Here is a 20,339-nt window from a genome sequence, read left to right as displayed (position 1 = left end):
CTTGCCAAGCAGGGTTCCGCCCTCTCTATTCCACCGAAAAAGTGGTGGTCTCGGTTTTAGACACACTTAGAGAGGGGCTAGACGCTAACCTCCCACAGGCACTGGTTCTTCTTGACTGGTCGGCCGCCTTCGACACGGTGGACCACACCATCCTCCTTTCCCGTGTCGAGGCGGCTGGCATTGGAGGTTCAGCCCTGGCCTGGCTCAGCTAATTTCTGAGCGATCGCGCACAGGCTGTCCATCTGGCGAATTTTTCCTCCCAGGCCCGCAAAGTGCAATGTGGCGTCCCTCAGGGATCTTCTCTTTCCCCTCTTCTTTTTAATTTGTATATCTTCCCGCTCATTTCTCCCTTACAAAGGATGGAGGTCACGGTGTTTAATTACGCCGATGACCTCCAGCTTATCTTTAAACTCTCTAATTCTTCTGACTCTATTTATAATTTTCAGTCGGTGATGGTCTTTATCAGGGATTGGATGAGCTTTAACCACCTCAAGCTCAACCCTGATAAGACCGAACTTCTCCTCACTGGCGGCAAACTCAACCCTTGGTCTCCCATCTTTTGGCCCCCCTCTTTTGGTTCCCCCCTTCTCCTTCTTCCTCTGTTAAGACACTGGGAATCACCCTTAACCAACAACTCACCCTACACTCTCAGATCAGCACGGTGGTTTCCTCCTGTTTCTTTACTTTGCGCACTATCCGGAAGATCTCACGGTTCTTTTCCTTGTCTGCTCTTAAATTGATCCTGATGGCTATGGTCCTCTCCCGTTTAGATTCCGGGAATGTCCTGTACAATGGTGCTCCTGCGTACGCCATCCGACGGCTCCAACTGGTGCAAAACCAAGCTGCCCGCCTAGCCTATGGCTTACCCAAATCAAACCATACTACTCCCCTCCTAAGATCCCTCCACTGGCTCCCTATCAGACAAAGGGCCCTCTTCAAGATAGGATGCATTGCCTTCCAGGCTCTCGCAGGAACAGCCCCTGAGTTCATCAAGTCCAAAATCAAACCTTATATCCCCAGCAGACAACTGCGCTCTTCTTCTCTGTCCCTCTTGGTGGTACCCAGGTTCAAGAAGAGCAGAATGGGAGGTTCCAATTTCTCCGTCCTCGCTCCACAATTTTGGAACTCTCTTCCTCTCCATATGAGATCTGAAACCTCCTACCTGGAGTTCCGCAGCATCCTGAAAACCTTTCTTTTCTCACAGGCATTTTAAAATATAAACCATCTCCCCATCCAACTCAGGAACCGTCCTCCTCAATAGCGCCATGAAACCGCCGGGTGTACGAGCGCTCAATAAATACCTTTAAATTCAAATACAACTATTAAGGCTACTGAGAATACGATAACACAAAACATGCGTTTTAAAAACAAAATCGCTCTTCCTGGAGGGTACTCGTGGCGAATTGCCGCATATAAGTACTTCCTGATTGAATGGCATGATGTCAACATGAGAATATCATTTTCGCAGCTAAAACAGCATGCGTGGGGTAATACATGCCGCTATTGTATAAAGTCACGATGTGATGATGGACTCAATTGGAGGAACCACTAGACCTCACTAAAATAATAGATTATGATGACCATAACAAAAATTAAATGGATATTTTACTAAAAGAAACAGGCAAGTATATTCACTGCCCAAGCATGCACGCTAGTGCATGCATCACATATATAAAACAGCTTAATTAGCTAAGAAACTAGGGAGGGTAGTTTTATCACCCTGATAAAAGCCCCGGCCAGACCTGCTTAGGCCTTCAAAGTATGGCTGAAACATGTTGGATATTAAAGGGTCATAGGACCATTGTATCCTAATCACCCCTTGGTATTTTTATTTTTAATATCCCCTACCACTCTGCCAAAAAAGGCATACCTTGGAGCGATCAAGGGATTTTTAATCTATAGTTACGCCTAGTACTTTTCTTTTAAGATCTTCCTGACCTTTAGGAGTCGGGGCGAACAGATGAAGAAGCATGACACTACTAGAATGTGTGAGTGTTATTTAAAGAAAAGGAAGTCTTTCCTTTCCCGTACCTAGATACGCAGTGTTTAGTGAGGGCTAACACTCCCCAGCACACTACATCTGTGACTTTAGGTGGGATACTAGTGAGTTTTGTATACACAAAGACCTCCACACACAAATCCGAGACAGTGCAATTTTTGAGCTAGTTAATTTTCACAATGTTGATACAAACAATCAAAAAACAAAACGAAATCTGTAGGCTTTGGGATGAGTTTTCAGGTTTTTGGAGCTTCAGGTGTGGTTGAATTTGTAGGTAGTTTGAGTGGGAATAAATAGACAAAGTGTATTTGCCGGTCGCCAGAATCATGTTTGGCATGTTGCTAAACATCTATTGATCTTCACTGCATTTCCACATACATTCTCAGAGCAAAAGTTTTAATCATAGCATTCACTACGGTTCTAGGATAACATATAAACATAAATGTAAACAATTGCTGCAGCATATCCCGTGGGTCCGATAATGCATTGGGGCCAAACTGCAGACAAAGCTCTGTAAATACCCCCTCTAAAGAGGTGATGGCGGGTAAGAAGATGGGCCTTAGAATAGCCTCATTTCACAAATTGATTTCATGTAATTTTGGGAGATTGGGGCCAGCAGAGATTCAATGCTGCAATCAAGATTGCCGATTTGCTAAAATGTCAAGGTGAAATAATAAGGTAGACCCTTTGCCTGACCCTCAACCTCTAAAAACATCCAATTTTTTTTGCTGGGGCCTTTGAGGAAGGGCAAGGAGTGGATACTACAGAAAGTAAACAGGACTGCAACAGTCCTTTTTACACCTATTTCGATAACTGACTCCATAATCCTTAAAATTAGGGAAGCAAGAGCACTGCCAGTGGTAATAAAGAGAAAGGCTTGGATAGTAGTTTTTAACCCCCGGTGATAATTTTTTACCGGGCAGCAGGTGGGCACAGTCACCACAGAGACAGGGCAAAGAGTGGTTGACCACGCAGAGACATTGGCTAGTTGTAGCGCTCACCTCTGCTGCTCATTTAGCACCGCACACTGAATGGGCAAATTGAAATGCAAACTCTGCAGGAGATGCCAAAGTTGTAGGACATGCCACTTCTACAGTAAATGCCACTCACAGACATCTCTACAGGGCAAGACGCATCTTCAGCTCTATAAGACATAAAAGCCCTTTACGGAGTCGCGATGTATACACCATATCTGCTCTATCAAGTATGAAGGACCTATGGGACTTGCCAGCTGTCTATGAAATGATAATCCTATTGCACTTCGTAGCTTTATGTGGAAAAAAAGTGAATGAATACTTGCAAATGTCGACATCCTACCACTAAACCCCCAGACCCCTACACACACACACGGACGTTTGATACAGAAGCTCACACTGCCATAAAATCGAGGTTTTGGAATAGACATGACTTTGCTGATAGTTTTATAAACTAGACATAAATAAACTTGATTGAAGACAGTTCGCCAGTGTCCTCCAAACACACCGGAGGCTAAAAATGAGCTGGCTAACACAGTGAACATCACTGAGCAGCTGGTGGAATGATGATCGGGACATGGCGTACAAGTTTAAAAAATGACAGACAAAACTTGTTTTTTTTTCTAGCATAGCCGACACCAGGACAGACAATAGGAGCCCAGCCCCAAAAGGCGCTGAATCCACAAGCTCTGGGTTAGAATACCAGCTTGAGATCTAGCATGTGGAACAAATATTTGCTTCTTTGTTGTCATCAAAGGAATCGAGAATCTGTTGGTGGAGAAAAAGCCAGAGGCACCCCAGAAAACCAAAACATTGTAAACACTGTTGGCTGAAGCCACAGGGAATGGGGTGTGTGGAGAATAGAAGAACATGCCAATCCCCGAAGCCGCCAGAAGCCTTAGACACTACAGTGAAAGTGTCCCTTAATTATCTGGGGCACAATGGGTCCACTATCTCACTTAAGCTTCAGATGTTGAGGTCTATTTTAATTTATTTTTCATGGTTTTATGATTAGGCTCTAATTCTTGTGACAAAAAAAATCACGGGATCAGACAAAATTAAGTATCTCCACGAAAAATGCTGTCCCAAACCTATGCACAACTTTCATATAGTTGGTGCACCCCAGTGATGGCAACCCATTAATGGACTGGGTGGGCAGCCTAATAAGGATGGAGTTTTGAGGAGGATCCACTGTGAATATGACACTTAAAAACAAAGAGCCAAATATGTTGCCAGAAGGGTGGTACCGATAAGGGAGAATCCCCATGACAGATCTAGACCAGCCAGGTCTACACAGTGATCACTCCACCGCATAGGGATAGAAGCTGGTTGCATTGATGCTTGGCTGGGTGGCTGGCGTGGCAAGCTCCCACAGTGACACATAAGTACCCACCACAAAGCCCACACAGCCCACCACGCTTATGGTGATATCCTTGAACACAGTCCAGCGGCTCAAGCCATCCTCGTAGAAGGCCCAGATCTCCATGAGAGGTGGGAAGATGAGAGCCAGGGCACTGCTGCTGACAGAGCCCACCAGTGAAATCACAATGTCCAAGCGGGGGATGAGAATGGCCAGGACACCTAGGGAGAAAAAACATAGCCCATTAGCACCAACCAAAAATTAGTAGCCACTAGCACTGGCAGTACAATTGTACCCATTAGTACCATCTAAATATCATCATCTTTAGCACTGAAGTTAACTAGATTACTAACGACAACCTGCTACATACAGCCTCCAGTACTGCTTATGCTTCTGGAAGGCCAAAAGCACTTCTGACACATGGAGGATCACAACAACATCATGTATGGTCAGAAACATATGGTTACTAAACGTACTTCCAGAGTTAGAGCTAGGAGAAAATAAATTGTATATTTCCCAGTACACAAACGGAAAAATGGCACACTTTTTCTCAATTAAACATCCAGTGACTGAATGTGCAAAAGGAAAATGTTACTTACCCAGTAAGCATCTGTTCTTGGCATGTAGAGGTGTAGATTCACATGCTTTGCATTCTCCTACCATCCAGTGTTCAGTCCGGATGTTTGCAAGTTGTTTTTTTCAAAGAAGTCTTCCCAATCACGAGGTAAGGTGATTCCTCCTTTAGGTGATATTGCATATGGGCATAGAACCCATTGTTAGATTGTTTTCCCGCAGAGGGTGAGAATGGAGTTAGTAAATGTAGAATAAAGATGTCCATGCGCATGTATATGAGTAAGAAACTGCAACAGGTTCAGGTACCCGGGGAGGCGGGTGTGTGCATGTGAATCTACAGCTCTACATGCCAAGAAAAGATGCTTACTGGGTAAGTAACATTTTCCGTTCGAGGCATATGAGCTGTAGATCACATGCTTTGCATAGACTATATAATAACAGTATTCTCCCAAAGCGGTGGCTAACCTGAAGCTGTTTGAAAGAGTGTTGTAAGAACTGCCTGGCCTACATTAGCTTGTTGTCTTGCCTACAGATCTACACAATAGTGCTTGGTGAATGGGTGTGGTGTGGACCATGTGGCAGATTTACAGATGTCATCTATGGGGATATTTCCTAAGAAAGCCATAGTAGACCCTAGTTTGCGGGGTGGAATGCGCTCTAGGGGGTATTGGTAAAGTCCTTTTTGCTTTTACATAGTATGTTTGGATACATTTAACAATCCATAGAGTAATACTCAATTTAGAAATAGGATTGCTTTTGTGTGGTGGAGCAAAAGCCACAGAGTTCTTGAGTTTGACTAAATGGTTTTGTCCTCTCTATGGAATACAATAAGGCTTGTCTAACATCAAAAGTGTGTAGAGCCTGTTCTACCACTGAATCTGGTTGAGAAAAGAACACAGGCAACTCAACAGATTGATCGATGTGAAAGGCAGATATCACTTTGGGTAGGAACTTGGGGTTCGTGCGAAGAACCACTTTGTCTTTGTGGAGTTTGAAAAATGGTTCCTCTATGGTTAGTGCCTCAATCTCACTCACTCTCCTCAGTGATATAATAGCAATTAGGAAAGCAACTTTCAAAGTGAGAAATCGCAGTTCACATGTATGCAATGGCTCGAAGGGTGGACCCATTAGTCTGGTGAGGACAATGTTAAGGTTCCACACTGGAGCAGGTGGAAATCTTGGTCGAATAACTCTTTTGAGTCCTTCCATAAAAGCCTTGATAACAGATACTTTGAAAAGGGACAGATGTCTATTTCAAAGGTATGCAGCTACTGCAGCTAGATGTAAGCGTATGGTTGTGTAAGCCAATCCTAACTGCTGCAATTTTAGTAAGTAACAAATTATATTTTGAATGGAAGCATCTAACTGGTAGATATGGTTGTTATTACAATATATAACAAACTGCTTCCATTTAGCCGTGTAGCAAGCCCTTGTAGAAGGCTTTAGGGCCTCTTTAATAATGTTCATACAGTCTAGTGGAAGGTTCAGATAACCAAACACTATGATTTCAGATGCCATATCGCTAGGTTGAGTTCTTTGGGATCTGGATGTCTTATGTCTCCATGGCTTTGTGTGAGGAGACTGGGTGTGAGATGTATTTTTTGATGAGGAACTACTGAGACCTCCAATAGGATAGTGAACCAAGGTTGACGTGCCCATGTGGGAGCTACTAGGATCAGTGTGAGGAATGTTTGTCTGAGCATCCAAACCACTAGTGGAATGAGTAGGCGAGGTGGGAAAGCGTAAGCAAATATCTATGACCAGTTCATCCGTAATGCATTGCCTTTGGACAATAGGTGCGGATACCTGGAGGTGAAGTTTTGACATTTTGCATTTTGGTGTGTGGCGAACAGATCTATCTGTGGAAAACCCCACATTTGAAAGAATGGGAGGAGAATTTGAGGGTCAAGCTCCCACTCATGAATCTGTTGTCTCTGATGTAGGAGAGTGGGGTCTGCAATCCTATGGTCACCCCAGATTTTTGCTTTTTGCTTCACTGGTTTACGACTTTCCCTGGCTGTGGGCCTGCTAATCAGACCCACAGCCTAGCTGTTCTCTCTCTAAATTGACAACCATGTACTTTAGGTGCATTTACCAATTGGTACTGGGCCACCTTATCAGTCCCTGTACAGTATACCTTAGGTATCCAGGGCATAGGTGTACCCAGGGCCTACCAGGGGCTGAAGCATGTATTATGCCACCCCTGGATGGCCATCTACAACTGACACAACTGGCTGCACGACAGCTGGGGCAAGGTGGTGTAATCACCCTTTGCTGTAGATATAGTATACCTATATCTAACCCTAAAATGGACACATATCCTCCCATCAGTCACTCCTATGGCAGGCCTTAACAATCCTGAAGGCAGAGTGCTTGGAATTATGTGAGATGGTGCTCTGGCATGAGCTGAGCCCGTCTGCAGCTTGCGGAACCAAGTCCTAATAGCTGTTCCATGATAACGCTATACCATATACTCTTAAGTGCATTATCAACCTCGCGATTAAATGCCAACTCTGGTATAACATTATCAAAACATGTCGAGTAAGGTGTCATACGAATTAGAATACTACCCCCTAGCCAATTCTGGCGACGGGGGTAGCATTCCACCCTTCTAGAGGGGCACGACATGTATGTAACTGTAAACTCCGGTTAAAGTTAACTCGAGCCTTGGCATCACAAAATGGATGCTGCCACCACAGACACAAGTCTGACCTCCTGCTGCTGGGAGTCCTTCCAGCGAGGGCAGCTTGGACAAAGGGTTTCCTGCCTTGGGAGGTGCTAGCACCACCCCAGACAGGATTTTGTGTATTGAGGTAGGGAGGCCTGAAAGGAATGAGGCATGCCTGGGGCACGCAAGGTGCCCTGTGCATACACCGGTTCAAACCAGTTGCTGGGGCACTCCAGCCCCAGCTCTGGCAGGAAACCGGACAAAGGATAGGGGGTGTAACCACCCCCCTTCCTGGTCCCACCCAGGGGAGGGACCTAGTCAGTAGTGCAGCCCCCTTTAGCAGGAAAGGTAGGAGCTGGTCCCATTCCAAATTAGATTATCCTGAACCATTCTGCAAGAAGAAACTCTGGACTTCGACGTTCTGCTCCACAGAAGACTGCAAAATCTCCCTTGTGGGCAAGGAGTGTCCACCCTGCATCTGCAGGCACCATCAAGCATCCATCGGCTTCACTTTGTCTTCTTCCCTCGAAGATCCAGACTTCAGAGCCCGACGAGACGCGGATTCCCAGACCTCTCCGACCTCAACCTAAATCTGCAGCACAGCTGAGATCCGTGGGTGCGACGAGACACGTGGGACCGGCCATCTTGAACGAACCTGCACTTCGCTTCTAGCACGACTCCCGAGGTAAACTCGACCGAGTGCTTTGGGGACTGAGAAGCCCCAGCCCCGAGCAGCCCCTGCACCGAAGATCAGCCCTCCAGCATCCACGAGATCTGCGTGGGGCCCTTCTGCTTGTTTGCTGCTCGACGCGTTGTCTGGTCACTTGCCGGCTGGCTAGTGGCCTCCTAGACGACGAACCTTTGAATCTTTGCTGCTGGTCTGGTTGCTCCAGACTGGCCCTTGCTCCCTTCCAAAAGAGGGGCACCCCGGACTCCCCTAGTCCGCACCAGACGCTTTCTCCACTCACCGCGTGGGTTGCCTTTGCCAAGGCCTGTTGACGCCTCTTCCGGATCCAACACCGCCGACAGCGAGAGCCTGCGTGGGACATCTCGTGCCTCCATACTGGTCGTCGAAGACACCTCCTGGTTCACGTAGCTGCAGAGTCAAGCGTCCACTCTTCACCTGATCGCGACAACGACATCTGGTTCCTTCCTGGTTCCACTCCAGTCACTGGCTAGTGACTGTGAACATTGTCCCCTCTGCTTTCAGGTCTTCTTCTTCACCGATCCACCCTTGGATCACACCGGACATCTTCCTCCTGGTCGCCTGCAGCATCTTTTCTTACAGGCTCCATTGACTTCAACGCGAGAACCCGACACACTTTGGCACCAATGCACCCGCAGCCCGTGGGTGAGGTAACGAGAGCATTTCGGTGCTCAAGGGTAACTGTCCTAGTGTCCAGTTCCACAGTCGTTTTAGTCCTAACTAGTCAGGATTGTCCGTACTCACCTTTAACTTGAACTGTACTGTCCATAGACGTTGTTACGCATCTGCTGTGTGAGTTCACACTCTGCACACGCGACCCGTAGGCCTCCTATTACTTACCTAAGGTGAAGATAGCGTAGCCCTAGCGAACCTCCAGCCTCTGGACAGCTCCATTCTTTTTATCGACTCTCATATTCCACTTACTTAGTATATGGTTTGTCGTGCCTCTAAGGCACCATTTTAATTTTGTGCAACTTATCGTATTTTTCCTAAGAGAGTGTCATGTGCTTAGCCCTCTGACCTCATAAAGAGTTCAGAGGTGTTTGTTATTATTAAATATACTGTTTATTTTCATAACAACCTGTGTGGTGTCCTTTCATCTGGTATTCAAGGGGTTATATTGTGGTAAAACAGCTGGCTTCACATGCCAAAAGAGTTTAGCCTAAGACTGCTTTGTCCATGCTACCATTAGGATAGCTGGTCTATAAGGTTGACTTACAACCAATCACCATAAGGGTTGTTTGGACTGATACAAGGTGATCACTAGAACTAGTGAGCATCATATATCAGGCCAACTTCTCACATTGGTGGCAGCGGTGGAATTTGAGCTTGCTGTTGTTTTTACCACATATAATCTTGAAATATCATTTGAAAGATCACATAAGGTACTATAGGTACATATACCAAGCTTAGAAATACTCTGAGTTCTACTGAACCAGCTGTTGTAGTAGAAAGGGCCTAGCACACCCTGACTACAACTTTTAGCAAGGGATCAGTAGGAAAACCCATAGTGTAGGTAGGTGCATCACTTACACCTCACTAGAAAGCATGTCTACCCATGGAGAGACTTCAGAGACTCCCCTAGTGGTTAGTGACCCTTCACAGGTCCTTTCCAGATATGCAGCTCTCAGTTTTCAGGAGATGAGACAATTGTGTACCTCCAGGAAATTGAAACAGGGTTCTAACCCTACCACTCCTTTTCTGTTAGGTCTCTTAGAGACATATGATGCTAGAAAGGCTTCTAACACAGATGGGAGCATGCCAGCCTTAGAGGGTACTCGTGGTGATCCTGACCTCCCTGAAACAGAAGATGTAGAAGAGGAGGATGAGGAAACCTCTGGGGATGAGGCAGACAAAGGTTCTGTGGTAGTCAGCAGACTAACCAGGGCCAACTTAGACATGCATAGGGAAGGATCTGGGGGACCCCCAGTACTGACCCTGAGCAGGCCTAACTTTGGGGTTAGGAGAGATAGATCTCCTTCTAGGGACTCCAATAGATCTGTGCACTCTCATGCATCTGCTCAGAGGAGAATGACTTCCCCTCAGAGGAGAGAGCATGAAGCACAGATGACGGAAGCTAATCTGAGGATCCAAAGGGAAGAACTTGCCCTTGCCAAAGAGAAGCTTGCCTTTGCTAGAGAGCAACAGTTGAGTGGGTAGTCCCCACTGGTGGCAGCAATATCCCTAGGGATAGAGAAAGGGGTTTTGATACTAGAAACCTGAGTAAAATAGTGCCCTCCTATAAGACAGGAGATTATATCCACAAGTGGATAGCTGCTTTAGAGAGAGCCTGCAAAGTACAGCAGGTACCCCAGAGTCAGTGGGCAGCTATATTGTGGCTCTCATTTGAAGGTAAAGGTAGAGACAAGCTCCTCACTGTTAGAGATGAGGATGCTAATGATTACCAAGTCTTGAAAACTGCTCTGATTGATGGGTTTGGCTTAACCACTGAACAGTAGAGGGTAATGTTCAGAGACACCCAGAAAACTCAGGCTCAAGATTGGACTGACTTTGTTGATTGTGCCACTAAGGCTTTGGAAGGCTGGTTACTGGGAAGTAAAGTTACTGATTAAACAGGATTGTATAATCTAATTATGAGAGAGCAAATCTTAAATAATTGTCAGAACCAGTTGTTGCATCAGCACTTGATTGACTCAGATCTGACCTCTCCCCAAGAATTGGGAAAGAAGGCAGACAGATGGGTCAGGACAAGGGTCAAGCAGCAGAACCAGAACCAGGGTGGTGGCCAGAAGAAAGCAGACCAGAAGGGTAATGAGAATAAGCAAAATGACCAGAAGTCTTCAACAGGGCCCCAACAACCTAAGGAGGGTGGGTCCCAAAATTCCCAAAAGAAGAAGAATGATGGTCCTAAGAAACCATGGTGCCAAAACTGTAAAAGTAAAACTCACTGGTTTAGTGAGTGCACCAAGAAAGGCCAAACTCCTACCACTACTGTCCCTAAGACACCTGCACCCCCTAGTACAGTTAGTAGTGGTAGTGTACCTCCCAAGGCTATAGTTGGGTTAACCCTGGGAACTGAGGTGGGTTCTGACTTAGTCAGAATTCCTACTCAGGCAGTTTTTGTTTGTACTGGGAACATGGATATGGCCCCTACTGTAAGTCCTAGTACTCTGGGCAAATACAGACAAACGCCTTTAATAAATGGAAAGATGGCTCAGGCCTACAGGGACACATGTGCCAGTGTCACTATGGTGACACCAACATTTGTGGACCCTGACCAGATCATGCTAGGTTCAGATTACCTAGTGACCAATGCTTGCAATGTCACTACCAATCACAGTATGGCAGTTTTTAATTTCTCCTGGGGAGGGGTAACTGGCCTCAAAAGGATTGTAGTTAGTTCAGACCTCCCAGTAGATTGTTTTTTGGGCAATGATTTGGAATCCTCACTGTGGTCAGATGTGGAGTACAGGACTCATGTAGAAATGCTAGGTCTCTACTCACATGTCCTTGCTGTGACTAGGTCACAGGCCAAGAAATGCCCAGCTGAACAAGTGCTGGATCCTGGAAGAATGGACCAGACACTACCCAAGAGAAGGAATGGTAGGGTTAAGGCAGAGCCTTCCCCCCTGCCTCAGGTTGAGGATCAGCCCTCTCAGGAGGCTGACCCAGAGACCCCAGAAGGAACTGTCCTGGAAGAGCTTGAACCTGATCAGGTTGAGTTTCTTGGGACAGGGGGACCTTCCAGGGCAGACTTGAGGCAGGCCCAATTAGACTGTTCCTCTCTTGAACCCCTCAGACAGCAGGCTGCTGCTGAGGTTGCAGGGAATGCTACAGGTGCCTGTAAGGTATATTGGGAAGATGGACTCCTATACTCTGAGGCAAGAGACCCCAAGCCTGGTGCTACCAAGGGCTGGTCATTCCCTTGTCTCTTAGAGGTTTCCTTCTCACCTTAGCCCATGAGATTCCCCTTGCAGGTCACTTAGGCCAGAACAAGACTTGGGACAGGCTTGCCCCACACTTTCACTGGCCTCATATGTCTGAAGACATTAAAGAGTGTTGTCGCTCATGTGTCACCTGTCAAGCCAGTGGCAAATCAGGTGGCACAACAAAGGCCCCCCTTATACCACTACCTGTGGTGGGGGTGCCCTTTGAAAGAGTGGGGATTGACATTGCTGGACCAATGGACCCCTCAACAGCATCTGGGCACAGGTTTATACTGGTGGTAGTGGATCATGCCACCAGGTATCCCGAAGCTATTCCCCTTAGGACCACTACAGCTCCTGTTGTGGCCACGGCCCTGCTTGGAGTTTTCTCCAGAGTGGGGTTTCCTAAGGAGGTTGTCTCTGACAGAGGTGCAAACTTCATGTCAGGATACTTGACTGCAATGTGGAAGGAGTGTGGTGTGAACTACAAGTTCACCACACCCTATCACCCACAGTGCAATGGGATTGTTGAAAGATTCAACAAGACCCTCAAAGGGATGATAAAAGGGTTACCTAAAAAGCTTAGGCGAAGATGGGACATCCTTTTACCCTGCCTCCTGTTTGCTTACAGAGAGGTCCCACCGAAGGGGGTTGGCTACAGCCCTTTTGAGCTTCTGTTTGGGCATCCTGTAAGAGGACCCCTATGTCTGGTGAAGGAAGGATGGGAGTTACCTCTCAAAAAGCCTAAACTTGACATAGTGGACTATGTACTTGGTCTCCGCTCCAGGATGGCAGAGTACATGGAGAAGGCATCTAAAAACATTGAGGCCAGCCAAGAACTCCAAAAAGCTTGGCATGACCAAAAGGCTGTCCTAACTGTGTATCATGCAGGACAGAAGGTGTGGGTGTTGGAGCCAGTGGCCCCAGCAGCTCTCCAAGCAAATGGTCTGGACCCCATACCATCATTGAGCAAAAGGGAGAGGTCACCTACTTGGTGGACATGGGAACTCCCAGGAGCCCCCACAGGGTGCTTCATGTGAACAGGCTCAAAGCATTTGTCGACAGGGAGGACATGGGCTTGCTCATGGCCACAGATGAGGGGCAGGAGGAAGAGAGTGACCCTCTCCCAGACCTGCTCACTCAGAACCCTGATGATGGGTCAGTAGATGGTGTAGTCTTTTCTGACAGCCTCTCTGAGCATCAACAAGAGGATTGTAAACAGGTTCTTCAATCCTTCAGACAGATGTTTTCACTGACACCCAGTCAGACAAACTGGTGCACCCATGAGGTGGACACTGGTGACAGTCTGCCCGTCAAGAGTAAAATCTACAGGCAACCTGACCACGTCAGGGACTGCATTAAGAAAGAAGTTCAAAAGATGTTGGAGTTGGGAGTCATTGAACCCTCAGAGAGCCCTTGGGCTAGTCCTGTAGTTCTAGTGCCAAAACCTCACACCCAGGATGGTAAGAGAGAGATGAGGTTTTGTGTAGACTACAGGGGTCTCAATGCTGTCACTAAGACAGATGCCCACCCAATACCTAGGGCAGATGAACTGATGAACAAGTTGGCTTCTGCAACTTTCTTAAGTACATTTGATCTAACAGCTGGTTATTGGCAGATCAGGTTAGCTGAGGATGCCAAGGCCAAAACAGCATTTTCTACCCCAGGAGGTCATTACCAATTTGTGGTGATGCCCTTTGGTTTGAAAAATGCACCTGCCACTTTTCAAAGGTTGGTGAACCAAGTCCTCACTGGGTTGGATGACTTCTGTGCAGCATATCTAGATGATATTGCTGTCTTTAGCTCCACCTGGGAGGATCACCTGAGGTAAGTTTTGGAGGCCCTGCAAAAGGCAGGCCTCACTATCAAGGCTACTAAGTGCCAGATAGGGCAGAGTCAGGTTGTGTACCTGGGCCACCTTGTGGGTGGAGGCCAGGTTCAACCATTGGAGAGCAAGATACAGGCCATAAAGGACTGGGCTCCTCCAACCACCCAGACACAGGTCAGAGCTTTATTGGGCCTGTCTGGTTACTATAGGAAGTTTGTTAACAATTATGGGTCCATTGTGACACCACTTAATGACTTGACAAGCAAGAAAATGCCAAAGAAAGTTCAGTGGACAGTTAGCTGTCAAAAGGCATTTGATGACCTAAAGCAGGCCATGTGTACTGCACCTATTCTCAAGAGTCCTGACTACTCCAAAACCTTCATTGTCCAAACAGATGCATCTGAGTTGGGTGTGGGAGCTGTTCTATCTCAACTGACTATTGATGGTCATGACCAGCCCATTGCTTTTATAAGCAGAAGGCTGACCCCTAGAGAGAAACGTTGGTCAGCTATTGAGAGGGAGGCCTTTGATGTGGTTTGGGCCCTGAAGAAGTTGAGGCCATACTTGTTTGGAACTCACTTCAAGATTCAGACCGACCATAAGCCCCTCTTATGGCTAAATCAGATGAAGGGTGAAAACCCCAAACTTCTTAGGTGGTCCATTTCCCTACAGGGGATGGACTTTACAGTGGAGCACAGACAAGGGACTGACCATGGCAATGCAGATGGTCTCTCCAGGTATTTCCACTTAGAACAGGAAGACTCACCTGGTCAAGGTTAGTTTAATGTCCCTAAGTTTGGGGGGGGGGGTTATGTAGGAGAGTGGGGTCTGCAATCCTATGGTCACCCCAGATTTTTGCTTTTTGCTTCACTGGTTTACGACTTTCCCTGGCTGTGGGCCTGCTAATCAGACCCACAGCCTAGCTGTTCTCTCTCTAAATTGACATCCATGTACTTTAGGTGCATTTACCAATTGGTACTGGGCCACCTTATCAGTCCCTGTACAGTATACCTTAGGTATCCAGGGCATAGGTGTACCCAGGGCCTACTAGGGGCTGAAGCATGTATTATGCAACCCCTGGATGGCCATCTACAACTGACACAACTGGCTGCACGACAGCTGGGGCAAGGTGGTGTAATCACCCTTTGCTGTAGATATTGTATACCTATATCTAACCCTAAAATGGACACATATCCTCCTATCAGTCACTCCTATGGCAGGCCTTAACAATCCTGAAGGCAGAGTGCTTGGAATTATGTGAGATGGTGCTCTGGCATGAGCTGAGCCCGTCTGCAGCTTGCGGAACCAAGTCATAATAGCTGTTCCATGATAACGCTATACCATATACTCTTAAGTGCATTATGTACCTCGCAGTCATATGCTAACTCTGGTATAACATTATCAAAACATGTCGAGTAAGGTGTCATACGAATTGGAATACTACCCCCTCGCCAATTCTGGCGACGGGGGTAGCATTCCACCCTTCTAGAGGGGCACGACATGTATGTAACTGTAAACCTCGGTTAAAGTTAACTCGAGCCTTGGCATCACAAAATGGATGCTGCCACCACAGACACAAGTCTGACCTCCTGCTGCTGGGAGTCCTTCCAGCGAGGGCGGCTTGGACAAAGGGTTTCCTGCCTTGGGAGGTGCTAGCACCACCCCAGACAGGATTTTGTGTATTGAGGTAGGGAGGCCTGAAAGGAATGAGACATGCCTGGGGCACACAAGGTGCCCTGTGCATACACCGGTTCAAACCAGTTGCTGCGGCACTCCAGCCCCAGCTCTGGCGGGAAACCGGACAAAGGATAGGGGGTGAAACCACCACCCTTCCTGGTCCCACCCAGGGGAGGGACCTAGTCAGTAGTGCAGCCCCCTTTAGCAGGAAAGGTAGGAGCTGGTCCCATTCCAAATTAGATTATCCTGAACCATTCTGCAAGAAGAAACTCTGGACTTCGACGTTCTGCTCCACAGAAGACTGAAGAATCTCCCTTGTGGGCAAGGAGTGTCCACCCTGCATCTGCAGGCACCATCAAGCGCCCAGCGGCTTCACTTTGTCGTCTTCCCTCGAGGATCCAGATTTCAGAGCCCGACGAGACCCGGATTCCCAGACCTCTCCGACCTCAACCTACATCTGCAGCACAGCTGAGATCCGTGGGTGCGACGAGACACGTGGGACCGGCCATCTTGAACGAACCTGCACTTCGCTTCCAGCATGACTCCCGAGGTAAACTCGACCAAGTGCTTTCGGGACTGAGAAGCCCCAGCCCCGAGCAGCCCCTGCACCGAAGATCAGCCCTCCAGCATCCACGAGATCTGCGTGGGGCCCTTCTGCTTGTTTGCTGCTCGACGCGTTGTCTGGTCACTTGCCGGCTGGCTAGTGGCCTCCTAGACGACGAACCTTTGAATCTTTGCTGCTGGTCTGGTTGCTCCAGACTGGCCCTTGCTCCCTTCCAAAAGAGGGGCACCCCGGAATCTCCTAGTCCGCACCAGACGCTTTCTCCACTCACCGCGTGGGTTGCCTTTGCCAAGGCCTGTTGACGCCGATTCCAGATCCAACACCGCCGACAGCGAGAGCCTGCGTGGGACAGCTCGTGCCTCCATCCTGGTCGTCGAAGACACCTCCTGGTCCACGTGGCTGCAGAGTCAAGCGTCCACTCTTCACCTGATCGCGACGACGACATCTGGTTCCTTCCTGGTTCCACTCCAGTCACTGGCTAGTGACTGTGAACATTGTCCCCTCTGCTTTCAGGTCTTCTTCTTCACCGATCCACCCTTGGATCGCACCGGACATCTTCCTCCTGGTCGACTGCAGCATCTTTTCTTTCAGGCTCCATTGACTTCAACGCGAGAACCCGACACACTTTGGCACCCATGCACCCGCAGCCTGTGGGTGAGGTAACGAGAGCATTTCGGTGCTCAAGGGTAGTTTAACTGTCCTAGTGTCCAGTTCCACAGTCGTTTTAGTCCTAACTAGTCAGGATTGTCCGTACTCACCTTTAACTTGAACTGTACTGTCCATAGACGTTGTTACGCATCTCGCGTGTGAGTTCACACTCTGCACACGCGTCCCGTGGGCCTCCTATTACTTACCTAAGGTGAAGATAGCGTAGCCCTAGCGAACCTCCAGCCTCTGGACAGCTCCATTCTTTTTATCGACTCTCACATTCCACTTACTTAGTATATGGTTTGTCGTGCCTCTAAGGCGCCATTGTAATTTTGTGCAACTTATCGTATTTTTCCTAAGAGAGTGTCATGTGCTGAGCCCTCTGACCTCATAAAGAGTTCAGAGGTGTTTGTTATTAATAAATATACTGTTTATTTTCATAACAACCTGTGTGGTGTCCTTTCATCTGGTATTCAAGGGGTTATATTGTGGTAAAACAGCTGGCTTCACATGCCAAAAGAGTTTAGCCTAAGACTGCTTTGTCCATGCTACCATTAGGATAGCTGGTCTATAAGGTTGACTTACAACCAATCACCATAAGGGTTGTTTGGACTGATACAAGGTGATCACTAGAACTAGTGAGCATCATGTATCAGGCCAACTTCTCACATCTGACTGCTGAGAAGGTCTGCAATTTGATTGTTTACTCCTGGGAGGTGTTCTGCCAGGAGAGAAATATTGTGATGTGTGGCCCACCTCCAAATGGCATGCGCAAGGCGTGACAGCTGGCGAGAGTGTGCCTCCCCCTGTTTTTGTATGTAGTACACGGCTGTCACGGAGTAGGTGCGGACTAGGACAGCTTTGCCTGCAAGGTGAGTCTGGAAGGCTTTGAGCGCTAGAAATATTGCTAGCAGCTCTAGATGATTTATAAGAAGTTGCTTTTGACTCCACAAACCTTGAACTGTGTGAGTTTGGAGATGAGCACTCCAACCAGTGAGCGATGAGTCTGCTGTTAGCACTGTCTGTGGCACTGGGTCGATGAAGGGCCGCCCTTAGGATACGTTTTGTGGATTCCACCACTACAGAAAGCGATGAGTGCAGCCGTCTACCAACACTAGATCTAACAATTCACCCCGAGACTGATTCCACTGAGGTGCTAAGCATTCTTGAAAGGGATGCATTTGAAGTCTTGCATAGGGAACTATCATGATGCAAGACGCTATCATTCCCAGTAGCTGCATGAATACTTGAGCTGCTAGTGACTGGTCAGGCTGAAACTGTGAGATTAGAGCCTAAGTATTGCAGATTCTGGCAGCATTGGGACAGGCTAGAGCTTTTCGAGTATTGAGAGTGGCTCCCAAATATGTTTGTGTGTTGGAGGGTTTGAGATGGGACTTCAACACATTCACTTTGAACCCCAGACTGTGCAGTAATTGCAGTGTTATTTGAGTGTCCTGAAGACACTTTGGGTAAGACCTGGCTTTGATGAGGGAAGACAGGAATATGCGGTCTTCGCAGGTGAGCAGCGACTACTGCCAGGCATTTGGTGAATACTCTGGGAGTAGTGGTGACTCCGAATGGAAGCACTTTGAACTGGTAGTGGTGTCCCGCTACCACAAACCTAAGATATTTGCGATGAGCGGATGTACTGGAATATGGAAGTATGCAACCTTTAAGTCTAGAGTAGACATAAAAGCGCTTTGCTGTAGGAGTGGGAGAACTTGTTGAAGAGTGACCATATGAAAGTGATCTGAGTAAATATATTTATTTAGCTCTCTGAGGTCTAATATAGGCCTGAGAGAGCCGTCCTTTTTGGGTATGAGAAAGTATAGGGAGTACACAACCAATCCTCGATATAGTAATGGTACGGGCTCTATAGCTTCCTTTTGCGGAAGAGAGTGAACCTCCTGTGTGAGGAGGTGTAGATGCTCAGTTGACATTTTGTGTGAACGTGGAGGAATGTTTGGGGTATTGTTGGTAAGCTCCAGGCAATCACCAGATTGAGTAATTCCTAGGACCCATCTGTCTGAAGTTATTGTATGCCAGATGGGGAGGATTTGACAGGGACACCCCCGACAGGTGTGGAATGATCGGGGAAGGGGAGGCAAATCACTGTTTGTTGAGGGGGAGGTGTGGGGTGTGGAACCTTTACCTCTTCCCTTGCCATTGTCTCTAAATCAGTCTCAAAAGTAACCTCTTGAAGAGGATGACTGTTACCTTTATATGATGCAGAGATGTTGTTTGTAGATATGTTTTTAGAGACACCCCTGTAGAAGGAGCGATGAAAAGAACCCAGATTGGATGGGGACTCAGTCAGGGATGTGGAATTCCTATAGCCCTATGCCCAGGACATATTGTTTGGGGTCAAGGGCAACAAGTTTTTATGTGTATTTTGTCCTTGGGACAAGTATGCCAACCCCCTGCAGCACAAACCCTTTGGCTGCCAGTTTACAGTACCACGTTATGGATCAGAGAAGGGCAAAGTCTGCAGTTAAGGTAATATTTTTGACCACATGTTAATGCAGTTCAAACTTGTATTTATGGGTCATCAATTGAAATCCTTTATTATTAGGGTGAGCGCTCTAAGTAAATGTTGGAAGCTCTGACTGCACTACTTACATTGGATCCAGTATAAATGTGTACACGCGTTTTCAAAGTATAGCAATATGAGGCTATGTATAATGCTCCCAAAATGCTTTTTGATTTAATGCAAATATTTGCAGAAGCTTGACAGCGAGATTGATGATATTTTGATTTCAAAATGTTGATAAAAAAATGAAAGCAGGGAAAACATTTTGCTAAACTACTGTAAAATTGTAGGTGAAAATTTTTATGCAGCATCATTTATTAACATGTGTTGATGCATGCTAGTATTTTCCCCAAAAAAATTCAGAATGGGAAATCAGTGTAAACAGTTTCAATAAGATTATGGGAAACAAAAATAAACAAGCACTGTCAAAGCCAATAGTTCTGAAATTGGTGGTCAGCTTTTTAGTTTTGTCAATGTGTGACTTGTTTTAGCATGGTTTTTGTAAAACCTTATTGGTGTGGGAGCTGCCGGGCCCTCGCCATTATAACAAACATTGGCAAAAGCAAAAATTATTTTTGGTCTCAAAAAGCACACACTGCCACAGTAGTTACTGGCACTGAACAAAACTACTTTGTGTGCTGATATGCTCCTTGTGAAAGAGCAGAATGCGGTCACTCTCAGTGAAGCCAGCCGATACAGATAGAGACAGAATTTTAATAAACGCAAAAGGTAATAGTCCATGCCAGACGAAATTAGGGGCCTTTTTATCAAAGAAAGTTTCGTAAGTGCACCCATGGTATAAGTCCTTGCATTAAGTGCAGCTATACAGCTTTCGTGAATTCCCAAGAATTTACAGAAGTAGGACAAGAAATAGTACTCCTAGAAAATATTTGTGAACTTCATTTTAGCATGATCAAATATGCATGG

General features: G+C 46.9%; 1 protein-coding gene across 1 annotated transcript in view; it reads right to left on the bottom strand.

The window, feature by feature from the left end:
- Nucleotides 1-3,403: 3,403 nt before the first annotated feature.
- Nucleotides 3,404-20,339, bottom strand: part of LOC144769497 (proton-coupled amino acid transporter 1-like) — a 469,650-nt gene continuing 452,714 nt past the window's right edge. The window contains exon 11 of the mRNA XM_078653627.1: nucleotides 3,404-4,554. Within this exon, the coding sequence (XP_078509753.1) occupies nucleotides 4,274-4,554 (281 nt within the window). The 3' untranslated portion in view covers nucleotides 3,404-4,273. The remainder of the gene's footprint in view (nucleotides 4,555-20,339) is intronic.

Source organism: Lissotriton helveticus, chromosome 7, assembly GCF_964261635.1.
Source record: "Lissotriton helveticus chromosome 7, aLisHel1.1, whole genome shotgun sequence".
Classification (NCBI taxonomy): Eukaryota; Metazoa; Chordata; class Amphibia; order Caudata; family Salamandridae; genus Lissotriton; species Lissotriton helveticus.
The sequence above is the reverse complement of the archived record's forward strand: the minus strand, read 5'-3'. Positions and strand labels throughout refer to the sequence as shown.